The following is a 25512-nucleotide window of genomic DNA, read 5'->3' on the forward strand; positions in this document are numbered from 1 at the left end:
AGGAAGTGTGGCAGTGAGACCATGAAGCCGAAAGTGTCACAATTTCCTCATGAACCAGGAAATGCGACAATTATTCAGATGAACCAGGAAGTGTGGCAAACTCCCTACGAACCAGGAGATGACACAATCATCACTATGGACCAGGAAGTGTGGCAATGTCACCATGAAGCCGAAAGTGTCACAATTTCCCAATGAACCAGGAAGTGCTACAATTACCAGACGAACCAAGAAGTGTGGCAATGTCCTTACGAACCAGCAGGTGACACAATTATCCCTATGGACCAGGAAGTCTGGCAATGCCACAATGAAGCTGAAAGTGTCACAATTTCTCCATGAACCAGGAAGTGTTCAATTATCCAGACGAAACGGGAAGCGTGGCAATGTCCCTACGAACAAGGAGGTGACACAATTATTCCTATGGACCAGGAAGTGTGGCAACGCCACTGTGAAGCCGAAAGTGTCACAATATCCCCATGAACCAGGAAGTGCTACAATTATCCAGACGAACCAGGAAGTGTGGCAATGTCGCTACGAACCACGAGATGACACCAAAATCCCTACGGACGAGGAAGTGTGGCAATGCCACTATGAGGCCGAAATGAAGTGCTACAATTATCCAGACGAACCAGGGAGTGTGGCAATGTCCCTACGAACCAGTAGGTGACACAATTATCCCTATGGACCAGGAAGTGTGGCAACAACACCGTGAAGCCGAAAGTGTCACAATTTCCCCATGAACCAGGAAGTGCTAAAATTATCCAGACGAACCAGGAAGTGTGGCAATGTCGCTCCGAACCAGGAGGTGACACAATAATCCCTATGGACCACGAAGTGTGGCAATGCCACTATGAAGTCGAAATGAAGTGCTACAATTATCGAGACGAACCAGGAGGTGTGGCAATGTCCCTACGAACCAGGAGGTGACACAATTATCCCTATGGACCAGGAAGTGTGGCAATGCCACCGTGAAGCCAAAAGTGTCACTATTTCCCCATGAACCAGGAAGTGCTACAATTACCAGACGAACCAGGAAGTGTGGCAATGTCCCCACGAACCAGGAGGTGACACAATTATCCCTGTGGACCAGGAAGTGTGGCAATGCCACTATGAATCCGAAAGGAAGTGCTACAATTATCCAGACGAACCAGGAAGCGTGGCCATGTCCCTACGAACCAGGAGATGACACAATTATCCCTATGGACCAGGAAGTGTGGCAATGCCACCGAGAAGCCGAAAGTGTCACAATTTCCCCATGAATCAGGAAGTGCTACAATTATCCAGACGAACCGGGAAGCGTGGTAATGTCCCTACGAACCAGGAGGTGACACAATTATCCCTATGGACCAGGAAGTGTGGCAACGCCACCATGAAGCCGAAAGTTTCACAATTTCCCCATGAACCAGGAAGTGCTACAATTATCGAGATGAACCAGGAAGTGTGGCAATGTCGCTACGAACCAGGAGGTGACACAATAATCCCTATGGACCAGGAAGTGTGGCAATGCCACCATGAAGCCGAAATGAAGTGCTACAATTATCCAGACGAACCAGGAAGTGTGGCAATGTCCCTACGAACCAGGAGGTGACACAATTATCCCTATGGACCAGGAAGTGTGGCAGTGCCACTATGAAGCCGAAAGTGTCACAATTCCCGCATGAACCAGGAAGTGCGACAATTATCCAGATGAACCAGTAAGTGTGGCAATCTCCCTACGAACCAGGAGATGACACAATTATCCTTATGGACCAGGAAGTGTGTCAATGCCACCATGAAGCCGAAAGTGTCACAATTTCCCCATGAACCCTGAGGTCCTACAATTATCCAGATGAACCAGGAAGTGTGGTAATGTCCCTACGAACTAGGAGGTGACACAATTATCCCTATGGACCACGAAGTGTGGCAATGCCACTATGAAGCCAAAAGTGTCACAATTCCCCATGAACCAGGAAGTGCTACAATCATCCAGACGAACCAGGAAGTGTGGCAATGTCCCTACGAACCAGGAAGTGCTACAATTATTCCTATGGACCAGCGGGTTGCAAAAGTCTTCATGAACCAGGAAGTTCTACAATTATTCATATGAAGCAGAAAGTGTCGCAGTGTCACCATGACCCAGGAAATTTTACAATGTCCCTACAAACTAAGAAGTGCTACAATTATCCCTATGAACCAGGAAGTATTGCAGTGTTTCTGCAAACCAGGAAGTTCTTCAATTATCTGTATGAACCAGGAAGTGTTACAATGTCCCTGCAAACCAGGAAGTTCTACAATTATCCGAATGAACCAGTAAGTATTGCAACGTCCAGCTACAGTACTTACCTTCAAGTATTTTCAATAAAACCTATCAGGCAGCTTTTCAGATCAGCTATAGAATTGGCAAGGTACTGTGTAAAACGAAAATGCAGAAACCCTTGTTCAACTGTATTAAGAATTTCAAGATGACAACTACAGACTCATAAACCAATATGGCACCCTTGTAAGCATGGGTCCCTGCGTGATCGAACAAGTCACACACTCATGAAGCCTAACCTGGCCAGGGGAGTCACATTTGCCTTACATCATTCCAAAGACTGTAAGAATTTTAAAATAAAACTATGCATACCGGTAAAAAAAAAAAAAAAAAAAAAAAAAAGGGGGGGGGGCGCGGGGCGGGGTGGCTCAAGCCTGTAATCCCAGCACTTTAGGAGGCCGAGAAGGGCGGATCACGAAGTCAGGAGATGGAGACCATCCTCGCTAACATGGAGAAACCCCGTCTCTACTAAAAACTACAAAAAAAAAAAACCAGCCGGGCGAGGTGGCGGCGCCTGTAGTCCCAGCTACCCGGGAGGCTGAGGCAGGAGAATGGCATGAACCTGGGAGGCGGAGCTTGCAGTGAGCTGAAGATCCGGCCACTGCACTCCAGCCTGGGTGACAGAGCGAGACTCCGTCTCAGAAAAAAAAAAAAAGAAAAAACAGTCCAACAACATCAAAAACAAACAACAACACACCTACTCCCTAGCTTTCCACTGTGCAAACAGGTTTCATTGATCATTCGCAAGAGATACGTTTTTTGGAAACGATAATAATTTGGTGGTAATAAGCAAGTCGGCAACAGAGGAGACTTTAAGGAGTTACTCAGTTTCCTCTGTCATGTAAGGAATCTGCTAAGTCAAAGTCATCCCCTCAAGGAGGGAAACTGGCTGTCAACACCAAAGTTCGCAGAGAAATGAGGAAGAAATGATCTCGTAAACAGATGCAGAAAACACCATAACCCGACGTTCCTAAATACTTTTCTGGATACCCCTCTACGCAGAATCTCAACAGAAAAAGTGAATTCCTGATCATTTTCACATCACTCTCTCTTCTGATGAAAAGAGCAAAAGATGAGAGCCGGAGAGAGAAATAAACTAATTTATTAATCAATTGTGCTGCCTGGACAGAGTTGGAATTCCAACTCTAACCTGCACATGGTTCTCTCCTGTTGATTTCCTGTCCAAATGTCATCTCCCCCCAGGTAACCAACACTGTCCGCCAGGGAGACCCTAAGAGGGGCTAGACGGTGTCTAAAAAGTGACTCTACCAACCCAGATGTGCCAGACAAACTGACGTGAAAACTCACCATGGTTTCAGAGGGTGCCTTCTAGTTTTAAGCTTTTCAAATCCCAACTAAAGTTGGGGAATTTTATTTTATTTTATTTTTTTTTTTTGAGACGGAGTCTTACTCTGTCCCCCAGGCTGGAGGGCAGTGGTGCAATCTCAGCTCACAACAACCTCCTCCTCCCCCAGGTTCAAGCGATTCTCCTGCCTCAGTCTCCTGAGTACCTGGGACTACAGGTGCCCACCACCACACCCAGCTAATTTTTGTATTTTTAGTACAGATGGTGTTTCACCGTATTGGCCAAGCTGATCTCGAACTCCTGACCTTGTGATCCACCCGCCTCAGCCTCCCAAAGTGCTGGGATTACAAGGGTGAGCCACTGTGCCCAGCCAGGTTGGGGAAATTGTTATACTGAAAGGGGATAACAAGGAAATGTAAATAAAAGAAATATGAGGAGTGACATCAAATCCAACATTTTTCCAAAACCATGTAACAGTACATGAGTAATCAATAAAAATCAAATAAGTAGTCAAACATATTGCATATAAATAATATATTTCATGGTATGAGAAACTATACTATTATATGTTTAGGAAAAAAAGTATACTAGAGTAGAAAGAGGCTTTTTGAAGTGATTTATTTTATTTAAAGGTGAATCTCCTTGGGTTTTTGCCCTAAAGTCTGAAATAAAAGCTGTTTACTGTATTTACAATTCTACATATGAAAAGCTGCCCTGGGTTCATCTAGCAAAGACAGTACAACCAAATTACAAATAAACTGTAAACAAAATGTACAAATATAAAAAAGAGGAAATTAAAAAAATAATTTGCAAACAATTTGTGGATCGTAAAGAAAAATATACAAAATCCTTTGTATATGATTGAAATAAACAGAAAAATAGTGGACACAGAAATAGATTCAGAGAAACAAAAAACAAAAACAATTGAGAAATCCATTGACAGAAATCATCAGGAAAAACAGATGCGTCAAATCTCAAGGAGAAAGCTCAACTTTGAAAATGTTTCCCAACTTCTTTGATCAACTTATGTTTGAAGACAATGCAAATGAAATTAAAAAGACGGTTTTACTTTTCCCAAGTGGGACACACGATGGCAAAATTATTCTCCATCAAAAAAAAAAGTCACGAAACCAGAAAACCAATGCGAACTTAAGACACCATAAAAAAAACTAGGTCTTGCTTGTGAAACATTCCTGTTAAAAATATTAAAAGGCAAAAACACATAGCAAAAACATTTTCATAGTAAGTGGCTAATAATCTTTAATATCCATAAATAACTGAAGACTTATAAATCAGTAGGTACATACGATAATTTAAGAATAAAGGGCATAACATCCAATACACAAAAGGAGTATCCATGGCTAACCGGAATGCACTATTTTTTTTTTTTTAATTTCAGAATTAGAGGTGTGAAACTAAGACAAGTTTGATACAATCCTTACACTATCTGACAAAGGTTTTGTAGGTGATAACCAGTAGAGGTGGTGTGACGATACGGAGATCTGCCCACACCATCATCAAAAAAACTGGGACAATTCTGGGGCAAATGGCGAACCAGGTCAAAAACTAGAAAAGGACTCATATACACTGATCTAGACAATTTGAATACCAGAAATCTCTTCAAAAAAAAAAAGTAGATGAAGTTGACTCAAATTTGCTTTGTGATTCGTAACTCTAAAAAGTCAGAAGACACAATATTTTAGACATTAGGGATTAGTTAAATAAATTAATGTATTAAGTATTTATATAGAATAGTATATAATTGACAGTAAATGTCATGTGATATAAATGATAAAATGATATGAGCAAACGTTCAGTGACTATTAAGAAGTATAAAATAGGCCGGGTGCAGTGGCTCATGCCTGTAAGCCTAGCACTTTGGGAGGCCAAGGTGGACAGATCACCTGAGGTCAGGAGTTTGAGACCAGCTTGGCTAGCATGGTGAAACCCCATCTGTACTAAAAATACACACACAAAAATTAGCTGGGCATGGTGGTGCATGCCTGTAATCCCAGTTACTCAGGAGGCTGAGGCAGGAGAATTGCTCGAACCCAGGAGGCAGAGGTTGCAGTGAGCCGAGATCGTGCCACTGCACTCCCACCTGGGTGAGAGAGCGAGACTCCATCTCAAATAATAATAAATAATAATAATAATGTTACAGGGCAGTATGAACAAAAGACTGGCTTTACTACTTAACATCTGCTTCATTTAAACGGATATATAAAAATAAGTGCAAATAACCATCAAAATGCTAAGAGGACAGGCACATTATTTATGATTCTGTGTTAAAAATTAAAAACAAAAACAAAAACAAAACTAAAACCCTCAATGTTTCACAACAATTCAGTTCAAAAAACAGTTGCTAGTCAGATTACCCCGAGAATGCTCTCATGTGTCAAAATAGCTGATACAAATATTCCAGAGCAAAAACATTGAAAACACCCAAGTTTCTCCGCAGGGAATGCACAGGCCATTTTCTCTATACCAAGTTCATATGAAAATCTTGTGCTCCGTGTTTTAGACGTTCCATACAATCTTGGAAGTAAAATCAGCAAACTAAAAACAAAATGCAAGTCACATATCGATTTTAGAAAAGTGTGTACTTCCCTCCCTGCCCACTGGAATAACTCTGTCCAGAGAGTCAACAGCAAGCACATGCTCATCTGAGAGCCTCTCGTCCAGCTGACGTGGATACCGCTCTACTGTGGACCATATACAGACAACCTATGGAGTGAGAAGCACTTACCAATGAATTCAGGTTGCTTAGGGTTTGCATTTGGCTTCCGCTTGGGTGAATTAGGAGGTGCTGGGTCATCTCTTTGTGACAATGAGAGTTGCAATCCTGACGTACTTAGAGTAAAGAGAATGCAACGTCAATTTGCATAGAGATGGCTGACAGATCAGGTAGCAGTTGGAGCTTGCTGCCTGTCATGGCAGGGATAATCATACACACAGCCTCCTGCCAACTTTCTTCCATCATCTTCCAGCTACATTGCTTAACATCAAATTAAACTAAAGCAGGTGTGTAGCCCAGTGACAGAACTGGCAAGGTCCTGTGCAAAACAAAAATGTGGGACCCTCATCCCAACTGTATGAAGAAGAGCAACACGGTAACTACAGACCGGTAAACCAATACAGCACCTTTGTAAGCACAGCTCCCTGGGTGACTTCACAAGTCGCATGCCTGTGCGCCTGACATGGCCAGGAGAGTCACATTTGCCTTACGTCATTCCAAAGACTAAACAAAAGCAAGTGAACTGGAAAAAAAAAAAAAAAAGTCCAACAACATCAAAAAGACAACAACATCACACTTACTCCCTAACTTTCTTTGGTGCAAACAAGTTCCATTGATCATTCTCAAGAGGTAAGTCTCTTGCAAATGATCATAATTGAGTGATAACAAGCAAGTCAGCAACAGAGGAGACTTGAAAGAGCTACTCACTATTTCCTCCACCATGAAAGGCATCTGCTAAGTCAAAGTCAGCCCCTACAAAAAAGGAAACGGGCTGTTAACACCAGAGTTCTGAGAAACCAGGAAGAAATGAGCTCATAAACAGAGAAATCACCAGAGCCCCACGTGACTAAATACTTTTCTGAACATGACTCTCACCAGGATCTCATTTTAGAAAAAGCAAATTCCTGACCATTTTCACATCACTCTTCTCTCCCATGAACAGATTAGAGATCAGAAGGTTGGGGTGTGGGGCTGGGGGGAAGAGAGAAAGAGAGAGAGAAAAAAGATAGACACAAAGAGAGAAAGAAATTCATAAATCAATTCTGCTCCCGGACTGAGTAGGAACTCCAACTTTGCCTGCACACTATTTGCTCCTGTTTATTCCCATCCCATCATCACGTCGTTCGACACCCGCAACGCCTTCTGTGAGGGAGACCCCAAGAGGTGAGGAAGAATGACTGTGATCAGATTTGGGCTAGAGAGTGTTTCAAAAGTGGGTCTACCCACCAGGTGTGCTCCACAAACTGCTGAGACATTCTCGATCATTTCAGAGGCTGCCTTCCAGTTCTAAGCTTTTCAAATCCTAACTAAGGTAGAGGAACTGTTTTTGTTTTGTTTTGAGACAGGGTCGTCCTCTGTCACCCAGGCTGGAGTGCAGTGGTGTGACCACAGCTCACTGCAGGCTCCGTCTCCTGGCCTCAAGCAATCCTCCTGCCTCAGCCTCCCAAGCAGGTGGGACAGGAGGCATGTGCCACCACGCCTGGCTAATTTTTTATTTCATTGTAGAGAGGGGGTCTTGCTATGTTGCCCAGGTCGGTCTTGAACTCCTGGGCTCGAAAGATCCTCCCATCTTAGCCTCCCAAAGTGCTGGGATTATACGTGTGAACCTCTATTCCTGGCCATCAGGAACTTTTTACATGGGAAGGGGAAAAAAGGAGGCTTAAATGAAGGAAACATGAGGGGCTACTTTGAATCCAACCCTTTTCAAAACCATGAACAACAGTACATTAGTAATCACTAAAAAACCGATGGTTTTTCAAATATATTGTATATAAAGAAATAAGAAGTCTCACGGTATGAGAACCTGTACTATTATATGTTTAGAAAAAAAAAGTATACTAGAGTAGAGAGATCTTCTTGGAATGAATACCTGGTTTTGTAAAGACAATTTATTTTATTTAAAGGTGAACCTCTTTAGGTTTTTGCCTTGAAATCAGGAATAAAAAATGTCTACTCTCTTCACTCATACTTACAGCCATCATGTGTTCTCTAGCAAAGCCAATTCAATAAAAATAAGAATGCCCTCTGAAGACAACGAAAAAACATAGAAAAGGAGACAATTTTTAAAAATCACTTACAAATCTGCCGGACGCGGTGGCTCAAGCCTGTAATCCCAGCACTTTGGGAGGCCGAGACGGGCGGATCACGAGGTCAGGAGGTCGAGACCATCCTGGCTAACACGGTGAAACCCCGTCTCTACTAAAAAATACAAAAAACTAGCCGGGCGAGGTGGCGGGCGCCTGTAGTCCCAGCTACTTGGGAGGCTGAGGCAGGAGAATGGCGTGAACCTGGGAGGCGGAGCTTGCAGTGAGCTGAGATCCGGCCACAGAGCAAGACTCCGTCTCAAAAAAAAAAAAAAAAAAAATCACTTACAAATCATATGTCGGTCTTCTCAGAAACATAAGAAATGGAGAGAAAACAATTGGAGTTCATAAGGGTTCATCATTCAGTGGAGAGTAAGAGAGAATGCACAAAAATGCTGCTATAGTTCAGAAATAGAAAAACAGCGCACATAAAAATGTATTCAGCAAAACAAATCAATACTGACGGGAAAACACCTTAGAAATCCATTTAAAGAAATCACCAGGAGAAAAAGGCCCACAGAAGAATTTGAGTCCCAATGAAAATGCTCGGTTTTACAAATATTTTAGCATTCTATAAATCAATTCATAGTTGTAAGTAATTCAAATGAAAAGAAAAAGATGGTTTTCTTTTTCCCAAGAGGGAAGAGAGACAGTGATAAAATGGTTCTGAAGTTAAAAAGAAAAACACGGTGCACAAAGGTGGAAACTCACACAAACCTAAGACAACATAAAAAAGAAAAATTCAAGTCTTGCTTGTAAATGGTTCTGTTCAAAATGTTTTCAGAGGCAACAATAAAGTGGAAACACATTTTCATAATATACCGGGCAATGTTTATTGTCTATAAGTAATTCAAAAATGACTAGAAATCAGGGAGGATATACTAGAGTAGAAGAATAAAAGACACAGTATGCCATACACAGAAGAAGTCTCCACGGCCCACTGATGCATTGTTTTTGTTTCAAGTTCCAGAATTAAAGACATGAAACTAAGACAAGGTTAGCGTCGCCGCCATGAAAATAAATTGGTGCAATTCTGAGGCAATTTCAAAACCATGTCAGAAGCTACCAAAGTACTCACAAACATTGATCTAAACAACCTGCACTCTAGAAATATATCTTCAAACATAAAGGAAAGTGCATGAAGGGCAGTCAAATTTGCTTTGTAATTTATAATTCCAAAACATCAGAAGAGACATAACTTCAGAATTAGGGATTAAAGAAACCAAAGTATGTAATTAAGTATGTAGTATAATGGTAGTATAATAACGTAAAGTCATATGATACAAATGATTAAATGACACAAGAAAATGTTCAAGGAATATGCTTATGCCAATAATAACATTACCAGCAAAAAACCATTTTTAATGTCAACAGGATTTAGACCATCTTGATAGTTTTCTGTGTTAAAAATTAAACAAACATGTAAAGAAAAACACTCAGTAAAAATCTAATTATTTAAAACAAGTTGGCTTCCCCATAGGAAACACAGAGATGGTTTTCCCCACAGCAAGTCTGTATCTAAAAGCTCTTATTCAATTATCTGGAAGTTCCATTTATCTTTGAAGTGAAATCAAGAAAAGAAAAATAAAATCCAAACCAAAAACTATTTTTGAAATCTAGGTTTTCCACTACTTGAGCACTGCAATCACCTTGTAATTCAATAGCAGGAACAGGCTCACCTGAAATCTCTCCTCAGATGACACAAACATCACTGCCGAGTAAACGACATAGAGACGACCCGTAGGGTTAGAGGCTCTTACCAGTGAAACCAGGCCGGTTGGGGCTTGGATCTGGCTTTGGTTTGGGGGATCAGGCGGTGCTGGGGGTCACCTGTTTGTAAAACATGAGAGTTGCGATCATCAGTGCCTTGCAGTCAAAAAAAATGAAAAATCAATTTCCATAGCAACCAGAAAAATGAAAAATCAATTTCGATAGCGACCAGAAAATGAAAAATCAATTTTGATAGTGACCAGAAAAAAAAAAGAAAGAAAATGAAAAATCAGTTTCAGTAGCAACCACAAAAGAAAATGAAAAATCAATTTCCATAGCGACCAGAAAAGCAAATGAAAAATCAATTTGCATAGAGACTGTTCACTAAACAGGTAAAAAGTGGCCCTTGTTGTTGTCATGGTGGGGATGTCCATACACACAGCCTCTTGCCAATTCCCTTCCATCATCTTCCAGCTACAGGATTTAAGTATTTTCAAGTATTTTCAAAGAAAACTAAGCCAGGTATCCAGACCACCTCCAGAATTTGAGAGGTCCTGTGCAAAGTGAAAATGCAAGACTCGTTGCTCCCATTTTATGAAGAATTTCGAGATGGCAGCTACAGAGTAATACACCAATATAGTGCCCTTGTATGCACAGGTCCCTGTGTGACTGCGCAGGTCACATGCCCATGAAGTCTGACCTGGCCAGGGAAGTGACATTTGCCTTATATCATTCCAAAAACTGTAACGATTTTAAAATAAAAGCCAGCATACTGGTGGAAAAAAAAATCCAACAACAACAAGAATAAACTACAACAAGGCATATGTCTCCAGTATTTCCACTGTATAAACCCAATCCATGGATCACGCAAAAGAGATAAGTCTCTTGGAAATGACAGTGATTTGGTGACAGTAAGCAAGTCGGCAACAGACGAGACTTAAAAAGAGTTAGTTACTCACTGTTTCCTCCTTCACCAAAGGCATCTGCCAAGTCAAAGTCAGCCCCTAAAGGAGGGAACGGTCTGGTAATTCTCAAGTTCTGAGAAATGAGGAAGGAATGACTTCAGAAACAGATGGAGAAATCACCAGAGACCCACATGACTAAAGACTTTTCTGAGTATCACACTGACCAGGATGTCATTTGAAAAAATAAATTCCTGACCATTTTTACATCATTTTTCCTTCAGATGACAAGAGTAAGAGATGAGAGCAAGAGAGAGAGGGAGACAGAAATAATGTCATTTGTAAATCAATTGTGCTGCCTGGACCCAAGTGGGACTCCAAATCTGCTTGCACACAACTCTCTCTGATTGACTCCCCATTATCTCCTCCCAGGTCCGCAACACCTGACCTGGTAAGCAGACCGTAAGAGGTAGGGCAGGTGACTGTGATCTCATCTGATCTGTGACTGACAAATTCTGATCTGTGTCTGAAAAGTGGCTCTACCCACCCAGCTGGGCTCCACAAACTAATGTGACATTCATGCTAGTTTCAAAGCCAGCCTTCTAGGTTTTTTTGTTTGTTTTGTTTTTGTTTTTTTTTGAGATGGAGTTTTGCTCTTTTGCTCAGGCTGGAGTGCAGTGGTGCAATCTCAGCTCACTGCAACCTCTGCCTCCCGGGTTCAAGCCATTCTCCTGCCTCAGCCTCCCGAGTAACTGGGATTACAGGGGTGCGCCACCACACCTGGGTAATTTTTGTATTTTTAGCAGAGGCGGGGTTTCTCCATGTTGGTCAGGCTGACCTTGAACTCCTGACCTCAAGTGATCCAGCCGCCTCAGCCTCCTAAGGTGCTGAGATTACAGGCGTGAGCCACCTTACCCAGCCCAGCCTTCTAGTTCTAAGCTTTTCAAATCCCAATTAAGGTGGAGGCACATTTTATATTGGGAGTGATCAAGGAGGCTCAAATGAAAGAAACATGAGGAGCTACATCAAAATGAATCTTTTCTTTCAAAACCATATTAAAATACACAAGTAAAAGCACAAAGCACATGATTTTTCACATACATTGTATAGAAAGGAATAAGAAATCTCATAGCATAAGAACGTATGTGTTCAGGAAAAAAAGCATACTAGAAGGGAAAGACACTTCTTGAAATGATTTATTTTATTTAAAGGTGAATCTCTTTGGGGTTTTGTCCTAATGTCTGGAAAAAAAGCTGTCTACCGTATTTACAACTCCACATATTAAAAGTTGTCCTGAGTTTTCTAGCAAAGGCAACAGAACTAAATTACAAATGAACTGTAAAGAGAACATATAAATCCAGGAACAGGGAAAATTTTTAAAACCCGTTACCAAATAATAAGACAGACTTCTTAGAAGAGGTCAGAAATGACGAGAAAAAAATTGGATTTTAACAAAGGGTCATCATTTCACGGACAGTAAAAAAAAATACACACAATAGTTTCTACATGACAGAAATAAACAGAAAAATAGTGGACACGAAAATGGATTCAGAGTAACAAAAGCAAGGAAAAAACACTTTAGAAACCCATTGACGGAATCAACAAGAGAAAGAGACAAATCTAAGCTCAAAGAAAAAGCTCAGGCCAGGCGCAGTGGCTCACACCTGTAATCCCAGCACTTTGAGAGGCTGAGGTGGGCAGATCACCTGAGGTCAGGGGTTCAAGACCAGCCCGGCTAACATGGCGAAATCCCGTCTCTACTCAAAATACAAGAATTTGCCTAGCATGGTGGTGCATGTCTGTAATCCTAGCTACTTGGGAGGCTGAGGCGCGAGAATCGCTTGAACCCAGGAAGCGGAGGCTGCAGTGAGCTAAGATCACGCCACTTGAGACTCTGTCTCAAAAAACAGAAAAAAAAAAAAAAAAAAAAAAGCTCAACATTGAAAATGCATTACCATTCCTTGAATCAACCTATGATTATAAACAATTCAAATGAAATTAAAAAGAAGGTTTTACTTCTCCCAAGAGAAGAGACAAGAGCAAAATGATTCCCAATTTAAATGGAAAAGAAAAAGTTACAGGAAGCAGGATACCCACACAAACGTAAGACACCATTAAAAAAAAAACATACTGCTTGTAAAACATTCCTGTTAAAAATATTCAAAGGGAAAAATAAAGTGCAAAACCATTTTCATAATAAGTGGCTGGTAATCTTTTATATCGATAAATCACTGAAGAAGGCTTATACATCAGTAGGTAGCGAGGCCGAGACAGGCGGAACATCTGAGGTCAGGAGTTCGAGACCAGCCTGGCCAACATGGTGAAACCCCGTTTCTACTAACAATACACAAATGAGCCGGGCCTGGTGGCGGGCACCATGAATTGAAGGATGGGGCCAAAGCATCCAATACACAAAAGAAGAAGTCTCCACGGCCCATTGGGATGCATTATGCTTTTTACATTTCAGAACGAGAGATGTGAAAGGAAGACTCGTTTGATATAATAATGACACTATTCGACAAAGGTTTTGTAGGTGATAATTGCTACTGGAAAAGGTTTGAAGACACAGACATTTGCAGATACCCTGGTATCAAATCAAACTGGTGCCATTCTGGGGCAAGCAAACAACCAGGTTAAAAGCTACAAAAGTACTCAGACGCATTGGTCTAGACAATTTGAATACCAGAAATCTCTTCAAAGGAATGAAAAAGAGTAGATAAAGTTGACTCAGATTGGCTTTGTAATTCATAATTCTAAAATGTCAGAAGACACGATGTTTTCAACGTTAAGGATTAAAGAAATTAATATATTTTATTATATACTTAGAATAGTATTTAATTGTCAGTAAATGTCATACGACAGAAATGAGAAAACGACATGAGAAAAACGTGAATAAATATTCTTATTAATAAGTATAAAATAATGTTACAATAAACAACAGAGAGACCACCCGTAGGGTTAGAGGCTCTTACCAGTGAAACCAGGTCGGTTGGGGTTTGGATTTGGCTTTGGTTTGGGGGGATCAGGGGGTGCTGGGTCACCTGTTTATAAGACACGAGAGTTGCCATCATCAGTGCCTGTAGTCAAGAAAATGAAAAATCAATTTCCATAGCAACCAGAAAATGAAAAATCAATTTCAGTAGCGACCAGAAAATAAAATGAAAAATCAATTCTGATAGCAACCAGAAAATGAAAAATCAATTTCGATAGCGACCAGAAAAGCAAATGAAATATCAATTTGCATAGAGACTGTTTGCTAAACAGGTAAAAACTGACCCGTTTTTGTCATGGTGGGGATGTCCATACTCGTAGCCTCCTGCCAATTCCCTTCCGTCATCTTCCAGCCACAGGATTTAACTTCAAGTATTTTCAAAGAAAACTAAATCAGGTGTCCAGACCACCTCCAGGATTTAGGAGGTCCTGTGCAAAATGAAAATGTGCGACCCATTGTTCCAACTTTATGAAGAATTTGAAGATGGCAGCAACACAGCAATAAACCGTGGCACCCTTGTGAGCACAGGTCCCTGTGTGACTGCACAGGTCATATGCCCATGAGGCCTGACCTGGCCAGGGGAGTCCCAATTGCCTTACATTGTTCCAAAGACCGTAACCATTTTAAAATAAAAGCCAGCATACTGGCTGGGCGTGATGGCTCATATCTATAATCCCAGCACTTTGGGAGGCCAAGGTGAGTGCACAGCTTGAGTTTAGGAGTTTGAGACCAGCCTGGTCCACATGGCAAAACCCAGCCCCTGCCAAAAAGACAAAAATTAGCCGGGCATGGTAGTGGGCGCCTGTAATCCCAGCTGCTGGGAAGGCTGAGGCCTGAGAATCGCTTAAGCCCAGGAGGCGGAGGTTGCAGTGAGCTGAGATCGCGCCACCGCACTCCAGCCTGGGCCACAGAGTTAGACTCTGAAACTACACTTAAAAAAAAAAAACAAAAAAAAGCCAGCATACTGGTAAAAAAAAAAAAAAAAAAAATTAAAAAATGCAACAAAAATAAACAACACATGTACTTCCTCTGTTCCCACTGTCCAAACTCAATTCATTTATCATGCAAAAGAGATGTCTCAAAAATGATCATAATTCGATGACAATCAGCAAAGTCAGCAACAGAGGAGACTTTAAAAAGTTCCTCACTGTTTCCTCCATCACGAAAGGCATCTGCTAACTCAGATCAGCCCCTAAAGGAGGGAACTAAGCTGTTAATACCACCGTTCTAAGAAATGAGGAAGGAATGACCCCAAAACAGGCGGAGAACACGCCACGGCCCCACGTTTCTAAACACTTCAGAAAAAGTGAATTCCTATTTTCGCATCACTCTTCCCTCAGGTGAAAACAGTGAAAGACGAGCATGAGACAGGAAAAGAGGGAGTAAGAGAGAGAGAGAGAGACACAGACATAGAGAGACGGAGAGAGGAGGGGGAGAGACAGGAGAGGAGAGAGAGAGGAGAGAGAGGGGAGAGAGAGGAGGGGGGAGAGAGAGGAGAGGGGGGGAGACAGGGGAGAGACAGAGAGAGGGGAGAGAGGAGAAAAAGAGAGCGGGGGAGAGGAGAGAGAGAGAGGAAAGAGAAGAGAGGAGAGAGAATAGAGAGCACGAGAGAGAATAGAGAGCACGAGAGAGAATAGAGAGCACGAGAGAGGAGAGCGAGCGAAAAAATGTATAAATCAATGGTGCCACCAGTACCAGGCTGGAATTCCCACTCTCCCTGCACACAAGTCCCTCCTGCTGATTCCTCATCCCACCATCCTCTCCTCCCACGTCCCCAGCAGCTTTTTTGAGGGAGACCCTAAGAGGTTGAGACAGCTGACTGTCATCACATTGAGGCTAGAGGTTGTCCGAGAAGTGGCTTTCCCAACCCAGATATGCCCCACAAACTGATGTGACAATTTACCACGATGTCAGAGGGGCCATCTAGTTTCAAGCTTTTCAAATCCCAACTACAGTTGAGGCACTTTTCAATTGGGAAGGGCGAATAAGGAGGCTTCCATGAAGGAAACTCGAGGGGCTACATGGAAACCAACGCTCCTGCAAATCATTGTTATTGATGCAAGTATGGTGGTCCCTGTCGCCCTGTCTCCTGTCTGCCTGTTGCATGCCTTTCTTCTCCAGGAAACAGAATTCTTTTTTTTTTTTTTTTTTTTTTTTGAGACGGAGTCTTGCTCTGCCGCCCAGGCTGGAGTGCAGTGGCCGGATCTCAGCTCACTGCAAGCTCCGTCTCCCGGGTTCACGCCATTCTCCTGACTCAGCCTCCCGAGACACTGTGACTACAGGCGCCCACCTCGTCGCCCGGCTAGTTTTTTGTATTTTTTAGTAGAGACGGGGTTTCACCATATTAGCCAGGATGGTCTCGACCTCCTGACCTCGTGATCCGCCCGTCTCGGCCTCCCAAAGTGCTGGGATAACAGGCTTGAGCCACCGCGCCTGGCGGAAACAGAATTCTTAGGCCACCAGAACTCCCTTGGATATATTTTCCTGATCCCAAGCACACAGTAGGTGCAAAGGAAGGAAGGAATGCATGAAGGATGAAGAAATGAATTCGCAGAGAGACAAGAGAAAAACCCTTTCTGCAGGTGGCTTGGGAACAAATGCAGCCGATAAAACCCTACAGAGCCATCATGTCTATGGTGGTAGCCTGCCAGGAAGAAGGAAGGACAGTTAAGAAGAAAAGAGAAAATACCCAGTAGCGGGATTGCTGGGTCAAATGGTAGTTGTACTCTCAGTTCTTTAAGGAACTTCCACACTGTTTTCCACAGTGGAAAAGAAGTCATCCTATGAAAAAAATACCTGCACACACATTTTTAAAGCAGCACAATTTGCAGTTGCAAAAATGTGGAACCCACCGAAATGCTCATTGATCAACAAGTGGATAAAGAAACTGTCGTATGTATATACGAAGGAATACTACTCAGCCATGAAAAGGAATGGCACTCGCAGCCACCTGGATGGGACTGGAGTCTATTATGCTACGTGAAGTCAGTCAGGAATGAAAAACCAAACATCGTGTGTTCTCACTCACATGTGGGAGCTAAGCTATGAGGATGCAAAGGCACACGAATGACACAATGGACTTTGGGGAATCACGGGGAAAAGGTGGGAAGGAGGTGAGGAATAAAAGACTATGAATAGTGTGTCGTGTATACTGCTCGGGTGATGGGTGCACCAAAATCGCACGAATCATCACCAAAGACCTTCCTCATGTAACCACACACCATGTGTTCCCCAATAACCTATGGAAATAAAAAAATTAATTTAAAAAAATCTGGGAGGCCAAGGCAGGTGGATCCGTGGAGGTCAGCAGTTCAAGACCAGCCTGGCCAACATGGTGAAACCCCGTCTCTACTAAAAATACAAAAATGAGCTGGGCGTGGTGGTGGGCACCTGTCATCCCAGCTACTTGGGAGGCTGAGGCAGGAGAATCCCTTGAACCCAGGAGGTGGAGGGTGCAGTGAGCCCAGACTGCACCACTGCACTCCAGTCTGGGCAACGGAGCAAGACTCTGTCTCAAAATAAACAAATTAAATAAATAAAAAATAAAGAAAACAGAAAAACATGAAGGCCTGTTCGGAACCTCCCCTGCAGGCTGCCAGCTCCTCTAACGTCCCCCCTGTGGAGCAGGCCTCACTGTCTCTAACCTCTACCAGTTGAAAGCACAATTTCTAGGATACCCAGGACACATTTTTAAAACGTGGAAAGCCATTAGCAATTCCTCCTTAAACACAGAGGGCCGGACTCCTAAGAGATGCTCTAGGCTGAGTTACATACTATTAAGAAGAAATTTTGCTGAGCAAACTCGGCCTCCTCTGTCTTCCCCAGAGCCGGGCACGCAGGCTTTTAGTCCTAAATATATTCAGCCCTGGTAAGTGTGGGCGGAGGATTACCCAGGTGCCGAGGCAAGAAACTGAAGGCACAAACTGTTTCAGTGTAATAAAGAAAATAGTTAGAATAAGAATAGTTGTAATATAAATTAGATACAGAGATAACAGACATTATCACTCACTAGTATAAACATTACTAATCATTAGCTTCTAATATGACTCTTTGTTGCATTACTCATATAAGCAAGGAATATAACTCATATAATCAAGGAATAACCGGCAGGTATAGCGTCAGGTGCTGAAGGGACATTGTGACAAGTGACCTAGAAGGCAAGAGGTGAGCCCTCTGTCACACCCGCATAAGGGTCGCTTGAGGGTTCCTCGGTCAAGCTACGGTAATGCCAGTGCCTAGGAAGGCACCCGTTACTTAGCAGACCACGAAAAGGAGTCTCGTTTCCTTTAGGAGTCAGGGAACACTCTGCTCCACCAGCTTCTTGTGGAAGGCTGGATACTAGTCATCGGCCTAAACCCCCTCCTGCGGTGCTCTGCTTCAACAGTCACGCTCCTTGTCCACTTTCACATTCCTCCCGTACTCCTGGTTCCTCTTTAAAGTTCTTAGAAGATAGCGGTAGAAAAAATAGTGAAAGTCTTGAAGTCTTTATCTTTATGATAAGTGCATAAAAGAAAACGTTGACGTATGCTGCCTTCCCTCTCTGCTTCGCCTACCTATGAGGGAAGGGCCACCTGTCCCATGATCACGTGACTGACTTGACCTTCTCAATCACTTGGATGACTCACCCTCCTTACCCTGCCCCCTTGTCTTGTATACAATAAATATCAGCGCCCAACCATTCAGGGCCGCTACCACTACCGGTCTCGGCGTCTTGGTGGTAGTGGTTCCCCAGGCCCAGCTGTTTTCTCTTTATCTATTTGTCTTTTGTCTTTATGTCTTTATTTCTTATGATCTCTCATCTCCACACACGGGAGAACACCCGCCAAGCCCCGTAGGGCTGGACCCTACAGATAAGGCCAGTCCAGACACGACACTGCCTGCAAGCAGGTCTACTTAAAAGCCTGACTAGGCTGGCGTGGTGGCTCACGCCTGTAATCCCAACACTTTGCGAGGCCGAGGCGGGAGGATCACCGGAGGTCAGGAGTTCTAGACCAGTCTGGCCAACATGGTGAAACCCTGTCTCTACTAAAAACACAAAAATTAGCCAGGCATGGTGGTGGGTGCTTGTAATCCCAGCTACTCGGGAGGCTGAGGCAGGAGTATTGCTTGATCCTGGGAGAAGGAGGTTGCAGTGAGCTGAGATTGCACCACTGCACTCAAGCCTAGGCGACAGAGCTAGACTCTGTCTCAAAAAAAAAAAAAAAAACCTGACTATATTAAGGACCAAAAATGCACCAGTGAGTGGAAAAAGGAATTTATAACATAGGACAGCCAGCAAGTTCTCTGTTTTATTTTAAAAGATTGGGGATAGAAAAATGTTGTTAAAGAGTATAATTGAATTGCTCGCTACGCAAAGGATAAACGCGTGAGGGGATGAATACTGCATTCTCCATGATGTGATTATTGCTTATTGCAAGCCTGTATCAAAATATCTCAGACTCATAAATATATACACCGACTATGTGCCTACAAAAATAAAAAATAAAGCAAAACACTGTTAAGGTAACAGTGTCGGGGATGACAGGGGATCCTTCCTTCCTGGTATTTTTTCTGTTTTCCGAATTCTCCTCTGGTACACACTGATAATCTGGTAGCACATTTCTACCCCCACGTGTCGCTTTTCACAGGGACCTGTCACACAGCGCATGCGCTTAAGTTCCTGGAGCCTGTATACGCTAATTTTTTGTTTGTTTGTTTTGAGACAGAGTGTCACTCTGTCGACCAGGCTGTAGTGCAGTGGCCCCATCTTGGCTCACTGCAGCCTCTGCCTCCTGGGTTCAAACGATTCTCGTGCCTCAGCCTCCCGAGTAGCTGGGATTATAGATGTGCACCATCACACCCAGCTAATTTTTGTATTTTTAGTAGAGATGGGGTTTCACCATGTTGGCCAGGCTGGTCTCGAATTCCTGACCTCAAGTGATCCGCCCGCCTTGGCCTCCCAAAGTGCTGGAATTACAAGCGTGAGCCACCGCGCCCGGCCCGCAAAGTATTTTTGAACGTTTTCAGGAATGACCATTTTTTCTAACTTTCCTTCCCCTCCCCCACCCCGGGTCTCAGGCTCCCAGCAATTCCAAATTTAGGCCCCGGATGCAGGGCGTGGCTCCGGGAGGCCGCTCCAGGGAGACCTCCCCAATTGCCCTAACAAAGACCCAGGTCCCAGATTCCTGGGGGGCGGTGGGGAGATAACAGGGTGGGGTGAGGGGCTCATGCAAAGGGGCAGAGATCTGTTGGGGCCCGTGCAGGGGGTGGTGGAGAATGAACAGACACAAGAGACAAAGACAAACAGAGAACATGGCGGCCGCGCCTAGAGCCTCCGCCTCACTTTATTGATATTCCATAAACCCCACGTCAGCAGAAATAACACAATGTAAAACAAACTTTCTGCACCCAGATGTAACCTTCTGCTTAGTTCCTTGTCTCTAAACTTTTTCTTATTTGTTCGCCTTCTTGGCGCCTACTAGAGTTCATTAAAAGTTCAACTAGCGATAGTGTCCTTGACTACTGGAGTTCATTAAAAGCGTAACTAGCTAGAGATACTGTCCTTGAGCCTTATTTATTCTTAGCATATTATTTTCAATGGCCCCTGCAGAGATCCCTAAGAACGTCACCAGGGTTGGGGGGAATCGGATGCCACCTCTTCCCCAGGTCCCTCTAAATTTAAGAGCTTGCGATTCTGAAAACTGCAGAAGGAAAATTAAAACTTGGAACCTCAGTTCACTCTGCCAAAATAATAATAATAATAATAAAGCTGGAAGATGAATTAGGCAAAAAGCTGTGTTTCCTTCTGTTTCCAAGCGGATAGATGCAGAGAAAGAATGCAACAACTCTCCGTTGACTTTATCTTAGTAAAGTGCCAATTTAGTGAGCGTAAGACAAACACATAATTGACTATTCTACCCGCTCCTTTTCTTTTGCAACAGGTGAATTGGGTAAAATGAGCCTTCCTCTTCCTTTCCCCTCCAGCGTGCTTTCCCCCCTTTAAATACCTAAGCCCTCAGTATCACCTTTGGAGAAAGGCACAGATCTGTCTCCCGGGCTCCTTCCTGACCTTGGCCAAATCAACTCAAATGTATTGAGACTTGTCCCAGGTACTTTTTGGTTTACAAAAGAAACGCTGACCCTTCCCTCTGAAACGGCTGCCACCTCGCCCCAGGAAGAGCGTTGGGGAGAAAGTGGGCGCCTCCTCCGGACCTGGGACCCCGTGGGCACAGCGCGTCCCGCCGGGCAGGGAAGAGGGACCACGTATCCCCGCGGGGCGCACCACCCCACAACCCACATCCCCAAGCGGATCTCCAGGCCCGACCCGCGCCCCACCACGTCCCCCGACCCGGATCCCGCCGCTCGCTCACCAGGGGCGGCCACCAGAGGGCGGAGCAGGCCGAGGAGCAGCAGCGCCAGCGCAGCCCAGCGGGCCAAGGTGCGCCCAACGCGAGCAGGAGCCGTCCCGGAGCGCAGCGCGCGGGCGAAGGCCGCGGGACAGAACCTGCCCCACGGGCCGGGTGGGGCGGAGCCCGCGGAGGACTCGAAGAGGTTGGGTGAGTGAAGCCGCCCTGCAAGCTCAGCCCGGGCTGCGCCAGCCCCGCCCCACCCCGGCCTCCACGTGCACACGCAAGGGGCGGGAACGCCGGAGGGGACGGAGGAGGGGCCCCGGGGAGGGGACGGGGGAGGGGGCGGGCGGAGGGGACCCAGGCGGCGCCGAGGGGAGCACGGGACACCCCCCTTCCCTTCTCAGGAAACTGTGAGTGCCCCCCGCCCACAAGCCCGTCGCCTGGACGCCCAGGACGGCGCCAACTAGAGCAAAGTGCAACCCCCGGGAAAGTGCGGGTCCCTCCCTCTTTACGGCCCCTTAAATGCACGCCCCAGGGCGGTCCCTACCTGGAGCCAAGAGAAACCGCCGCCCTTCTTGGAGAGGCGTGGGCCTCTCCGCACTCGCCCTTGCTGTCCCCTCTCTGTTCCTAACAGGCACCCTCCCAGGCAGCCCCAACGGGGAGGAAATAAAACTCTTCCTGCTTCTCTGCTCGGAAAGCTATGGGGCCCCCTTCCCGCTGCTCGCGGGGCGCTCAGGGCGATCCCTTCCCTGCTCAGAAAGGCGTAGGCCTCGACAGCCAGCCACGGCCCCTGGTCCTTTCTAGAGCGTCCGAGCTGGGGGCGCTCAGTGGAGAGGGATGGCGGGGGTGAGGGGCTTTGGGACACACTGCGGATACCCCCTCTGCGCGGGACCAAGGACGTTCGGCCACGAGCTCAGAGACAGGATTGGGAGTGAGGACTTGTGGCCGTGGTTTGGGGTTAGGGGTAAGACCCCTATCTGTGTGGCCTGGCTGAGTCCTGGTCCTTGGCGACTCGCCCCCGCAGGCGGAGTCAGGGGCCCTTCGGTAACACTGGTCTTGTGCTGTCCCAGGCCTGCGGCGACGCCGTCTTTCCCCGGGCCGTCTGTGCCCCTGGATCAGACACAGGCAAGGCCAGAGGGCCTGGCCCCGTACCGCAGGGCCCACCTCAGGGATTTGAGGAATGCAGCAGTCAAACTATGCACTCCACTCCTGGAGGCGGACTCACTTTTCTTTTTCTTTTTTTCTTTTGTCTTTGCTTCGTCCTGAACCTGCCTGGGATAATGATGGCTGAAGTCCCAGCAGCCAGTTTGGAGCAGGAAGTCTCCTACAGGATAGAAGTTGTGTGTGGTGTGTGTTTGTTTGTTTTGAGACGGATTCTTGCTCTGTGGCCCAAGCTGGAGTGCAGCGGCACCGTCTTGGCTCACTGCAACCTCCGCCTCCCGGGTTCGAATGATTCTCCTGTCTCAGCCTCCTGAGTAGCTGGGACTACAGGCGTGCACCACCATGCCTGGCTAATTTTTGTATTTTTAGTAGAGACAAGGTTTCACCCTGTTGGCCAGGCTGGTCTCGAACTCCTGACCTCATGATCCACACACCTCGGCCTCCCAAAGTGCTGGGATTACAGGCATGAGCCACCGCGCCCAGCCAGAAGTTGTATTCCTAAGCATGGCAGAACACGTTGAGCAAAGGTGTCAGGGTGGCTGGTGACATAGCTTGATGGCCGTGCCAGCCCCAGACTCACTCTCCCAACTTCTTTTACAGGACAGAGGCGTACATTTTTATCTCACTGTTTGCTAAAGTCAGGTCTCCGTCAGCTTTCTTTAAATCACTTTTATTTCTGTTTTTCATTACCAGGGTCTGAACCCAACTTAGAGACCTCCTGTGAGGTTCTTGTGGACAACCAAGACACTTAAGAGATGTCTGAGCGTTACACACCATGTCTGCTGCACAGACGATCAAATGAAGTTTTTGAGGTCAGTGGATGATGGGTGGATATAGATGGGTCTGAGGGTAGGAAGTGGTGGATGGATGAATGAATGGACAGACAGCCATCTGCATGCACGAATGGGTGGATCACTTGCTGGAAGGATGAATAAAGAGATAGATGGCTGGGCCGGGCGCGGTGGCTCAAGCCTGTAATCCCAGCACTTTGGGAGGCCGAGATGGGCAGATCACGAGGTCAGGAGATCGAGACCATCCTGGCTAACACGGTGAAACCCCGTCTCTACTAAAAACTACAAAAAACTAGCCGGGCGAGGTGGCGGGTGCCTGTGCTCCCAGCTACTCGGGAGGCTGAGGCAGGAGAATGGCGTAAACCCGGGAGGCAGAGCTTGCAGTGAGCTGAGATCCGGCCACTGCACTCCAGCCTGGGCGATAGAGCGAGACTCCGTCTCAAAAAAAAAAAAAAAAAAAGAGAGATAGATGGCTGGATGAATGAATAAATGGGCAGACAAATGGGTGGATGGATGAAAGGATGAGTGGATAGATGGATGGAAAGATGAGTGGGCGATTGGATGGATAGATGGGTGGATGGATGAATGGATGGATACATGGACAGGTGAATAAATGGATGAATGGATGGGTGGGTGGATGAATGGATGAAAGAATAGATGAATAAATGATGAATGGGTGGGTGGAGGAATGGATGGATAAATGGACAGATGAATAAATGGATGAATGAAAGCGGGGATAGAAGGACTGATCTATGGATAGGTGGATAGATAGGTGAGTGGATGGGTGGGTGAATGGCTGGTTGGACGGATAGATGGGCGGACAGATTACTGGGTGGCTGGAGGAGTAGAGAGATAGATGGGTAGGTGGGTGGATGGATGAATGGATGGGTGAACAAATGGATGGATAGATGGGTGGACAGATTTCTGGCTGGCTGGATGGGTAGAGAGAGAGATGAGTAGCTGGGTGGGTGGGTGGATGGATGGATGAATGGATGGATGGATGGACGAATGGATGGATGGATAGATGGAGGGACAGACAAACAGATGGATAGATAGCTGGATAGATGGGTGGGTAGAAGAATAGATGGATGAATGGATGGATGAGTAGGTGAATAGGTGGATTGATGGACAAAAAAGCAAATTTTTACCTGACATTTTTGTATTGTCGTATAACTTTCTATGTGTTCATTCACTGGGAAACAATTGTGATACATGGATATTGGACTTATTAGCTCATGTCTGCTGATAAGAAAACAACCCAGGGCCATAGAGTTCATTAGCAGTGGGCTGGGATCAAAACGAAGGGCTCTTTGATTCCGAGTTCAGGCCATTTGGACCACTTTGCCTTGTGACTGCCCCCAAATCACTGGAATTTTCCTCGGGGTTCACAGTGCCCAAAGGTAAACAGTATTTGGTAGCCTAGAGTTCATACATTGGAAATTCCATGGTCTGTGTCCCCTCAGTGGTGCAAAGCATTTTTACAGCAATAATTAATTTGGCAATAAGTTGATGTGTGAGCCTGTGTATGCGTCTTTTCAGCTGGCTAGTACAGTATCAGTGATGCCATGTTCGCATGCTAAGTACCAGCCAGAGACATGCAAGAAAAGAAGGACAGGCCGGGCACGGTGGCTCATGCCTGAAATCCCAGTACTTTGGGAGGTTGAGGTGGGTGGATCACCTGAGGTCAGGAGTTCGAGACCAGCCTGGCCAAAATGGTGAAACCCCATCTCTACTGAAAATACAAAAATTAGCTGGGCATGGTGGCGAGTGCCTGTAATCCCAGCTACTCTGAAGGCTGAGGCAGGAGAATCACTTGAACCTGGGAGGCAGATGTTGCAGTGAGCTCAGATCACACTACTGCACTCCAGCCTGGGCAGCAGAGCAATATTCCATCTCAAAAGAGAAAAAAAAGAGGGGCACAGCCTACCAGAGCTGCTCAGACACATGTTCTTTATCTGAATTTTTGGGGGTCAACTCAAAATCCAATCAACAGATGACAATGACATCCTAGAAACTGTTCCCAGATCAGACAGTAAAATTTCACAGATTCTGCCTTTGAGTCATGGGGATTTGAGTCTCTGTTGGTTCAGGAGAAATATCTCATGCATACAGTTCCAGAGAGTCAGGGGCCAGCCTTTTCTGTCAAAAGAGAAACAAAATGGAATTGCGCATTGGCATGGACCGGATGCAAGGGGACATCACTGATTTAAGCTC

The 25512-nt window shown here is 45.2% G+C and overlaps 1 protein-coding gene and 1 long non-coding RNA gene across 36 annotated transcripts in view; one reads left to right on the forward strand and one right to left on the reverse strand.

Moving 5' to 3' along the window:
• Nucleotides 1–21612, reverse strand: part of LOC111531374 — a 61817-nt gene extending 40205 nt beyond the window's left edge. For 3 of the 35 annotated variants that reach the window (XR_002728252.1, XR_002728250.1, XR_002728251.1), the window contains exons 1-6: nucleotides 21368–21612; nucleotides 14303–14446; nucleotides 13999–14103; nucleotides 10175–10244; nucleotides 7039–7083; nucleotides 6343–6853 (exon numbers count right to left, since the gene is read on the reverse strand). Coding sequence is in view for 6 of the 35 variants with exons in the window: in XM_023198623.1 (XP_023054391.1) it covers nucleotides 7077–7083; nucleotides 10175–10244; nucleotides 11084–11128; nucleotides 13999–14067; nucleotides 14303–14363 (252 nt within the window). In the remaining 29 variants the exon portion in view is untranslated. Of the gene's footprint in view, nucleotides 1–5631; nucleotides 6153–6342; nucleotides 6854–7038; nucleotides 7084–10093; nucleotides 10245–11083; nucleotides 11129–13998; nucleotides 14104–14302; nucleotides 14447–21367 lie in introns of those variants that run through there. The other 32 variants (XM_023198623.1, XM_023198621.1, XM_023198622.1 and 29 more) reach the window with 24 other exon arrangements.
• Nucleotides 10866–13223, forward strand: LOC111531377. The gene is made up of 2 exons (XR_002728269.2): nucleotides 10866–11495; nucleotides 12540–13223. It is a non-coding gene; the product is annotated as an uncharacterized LOC111531377 (long non-coding RNA).
• Nucleotides 21613–25512: the final 3900 nt, after the last annotated feature.

This window comes from Piliocolobus tephrosceles, chromosome Y, assembly GCF_002776525.5.
Source record: "Piliocolobus tephrosceles isolate RC106 chromosome Y, ASM277652v3, whole genome shotgun sequence".
NCBI classification, from domain to species: domain Eukaryota; kingdom Metazoa; phylum Chordata; class Mammalia; order Primates; family Cercopithecidae; genus Piliocolobus; species Piliocolobus tephrosceles.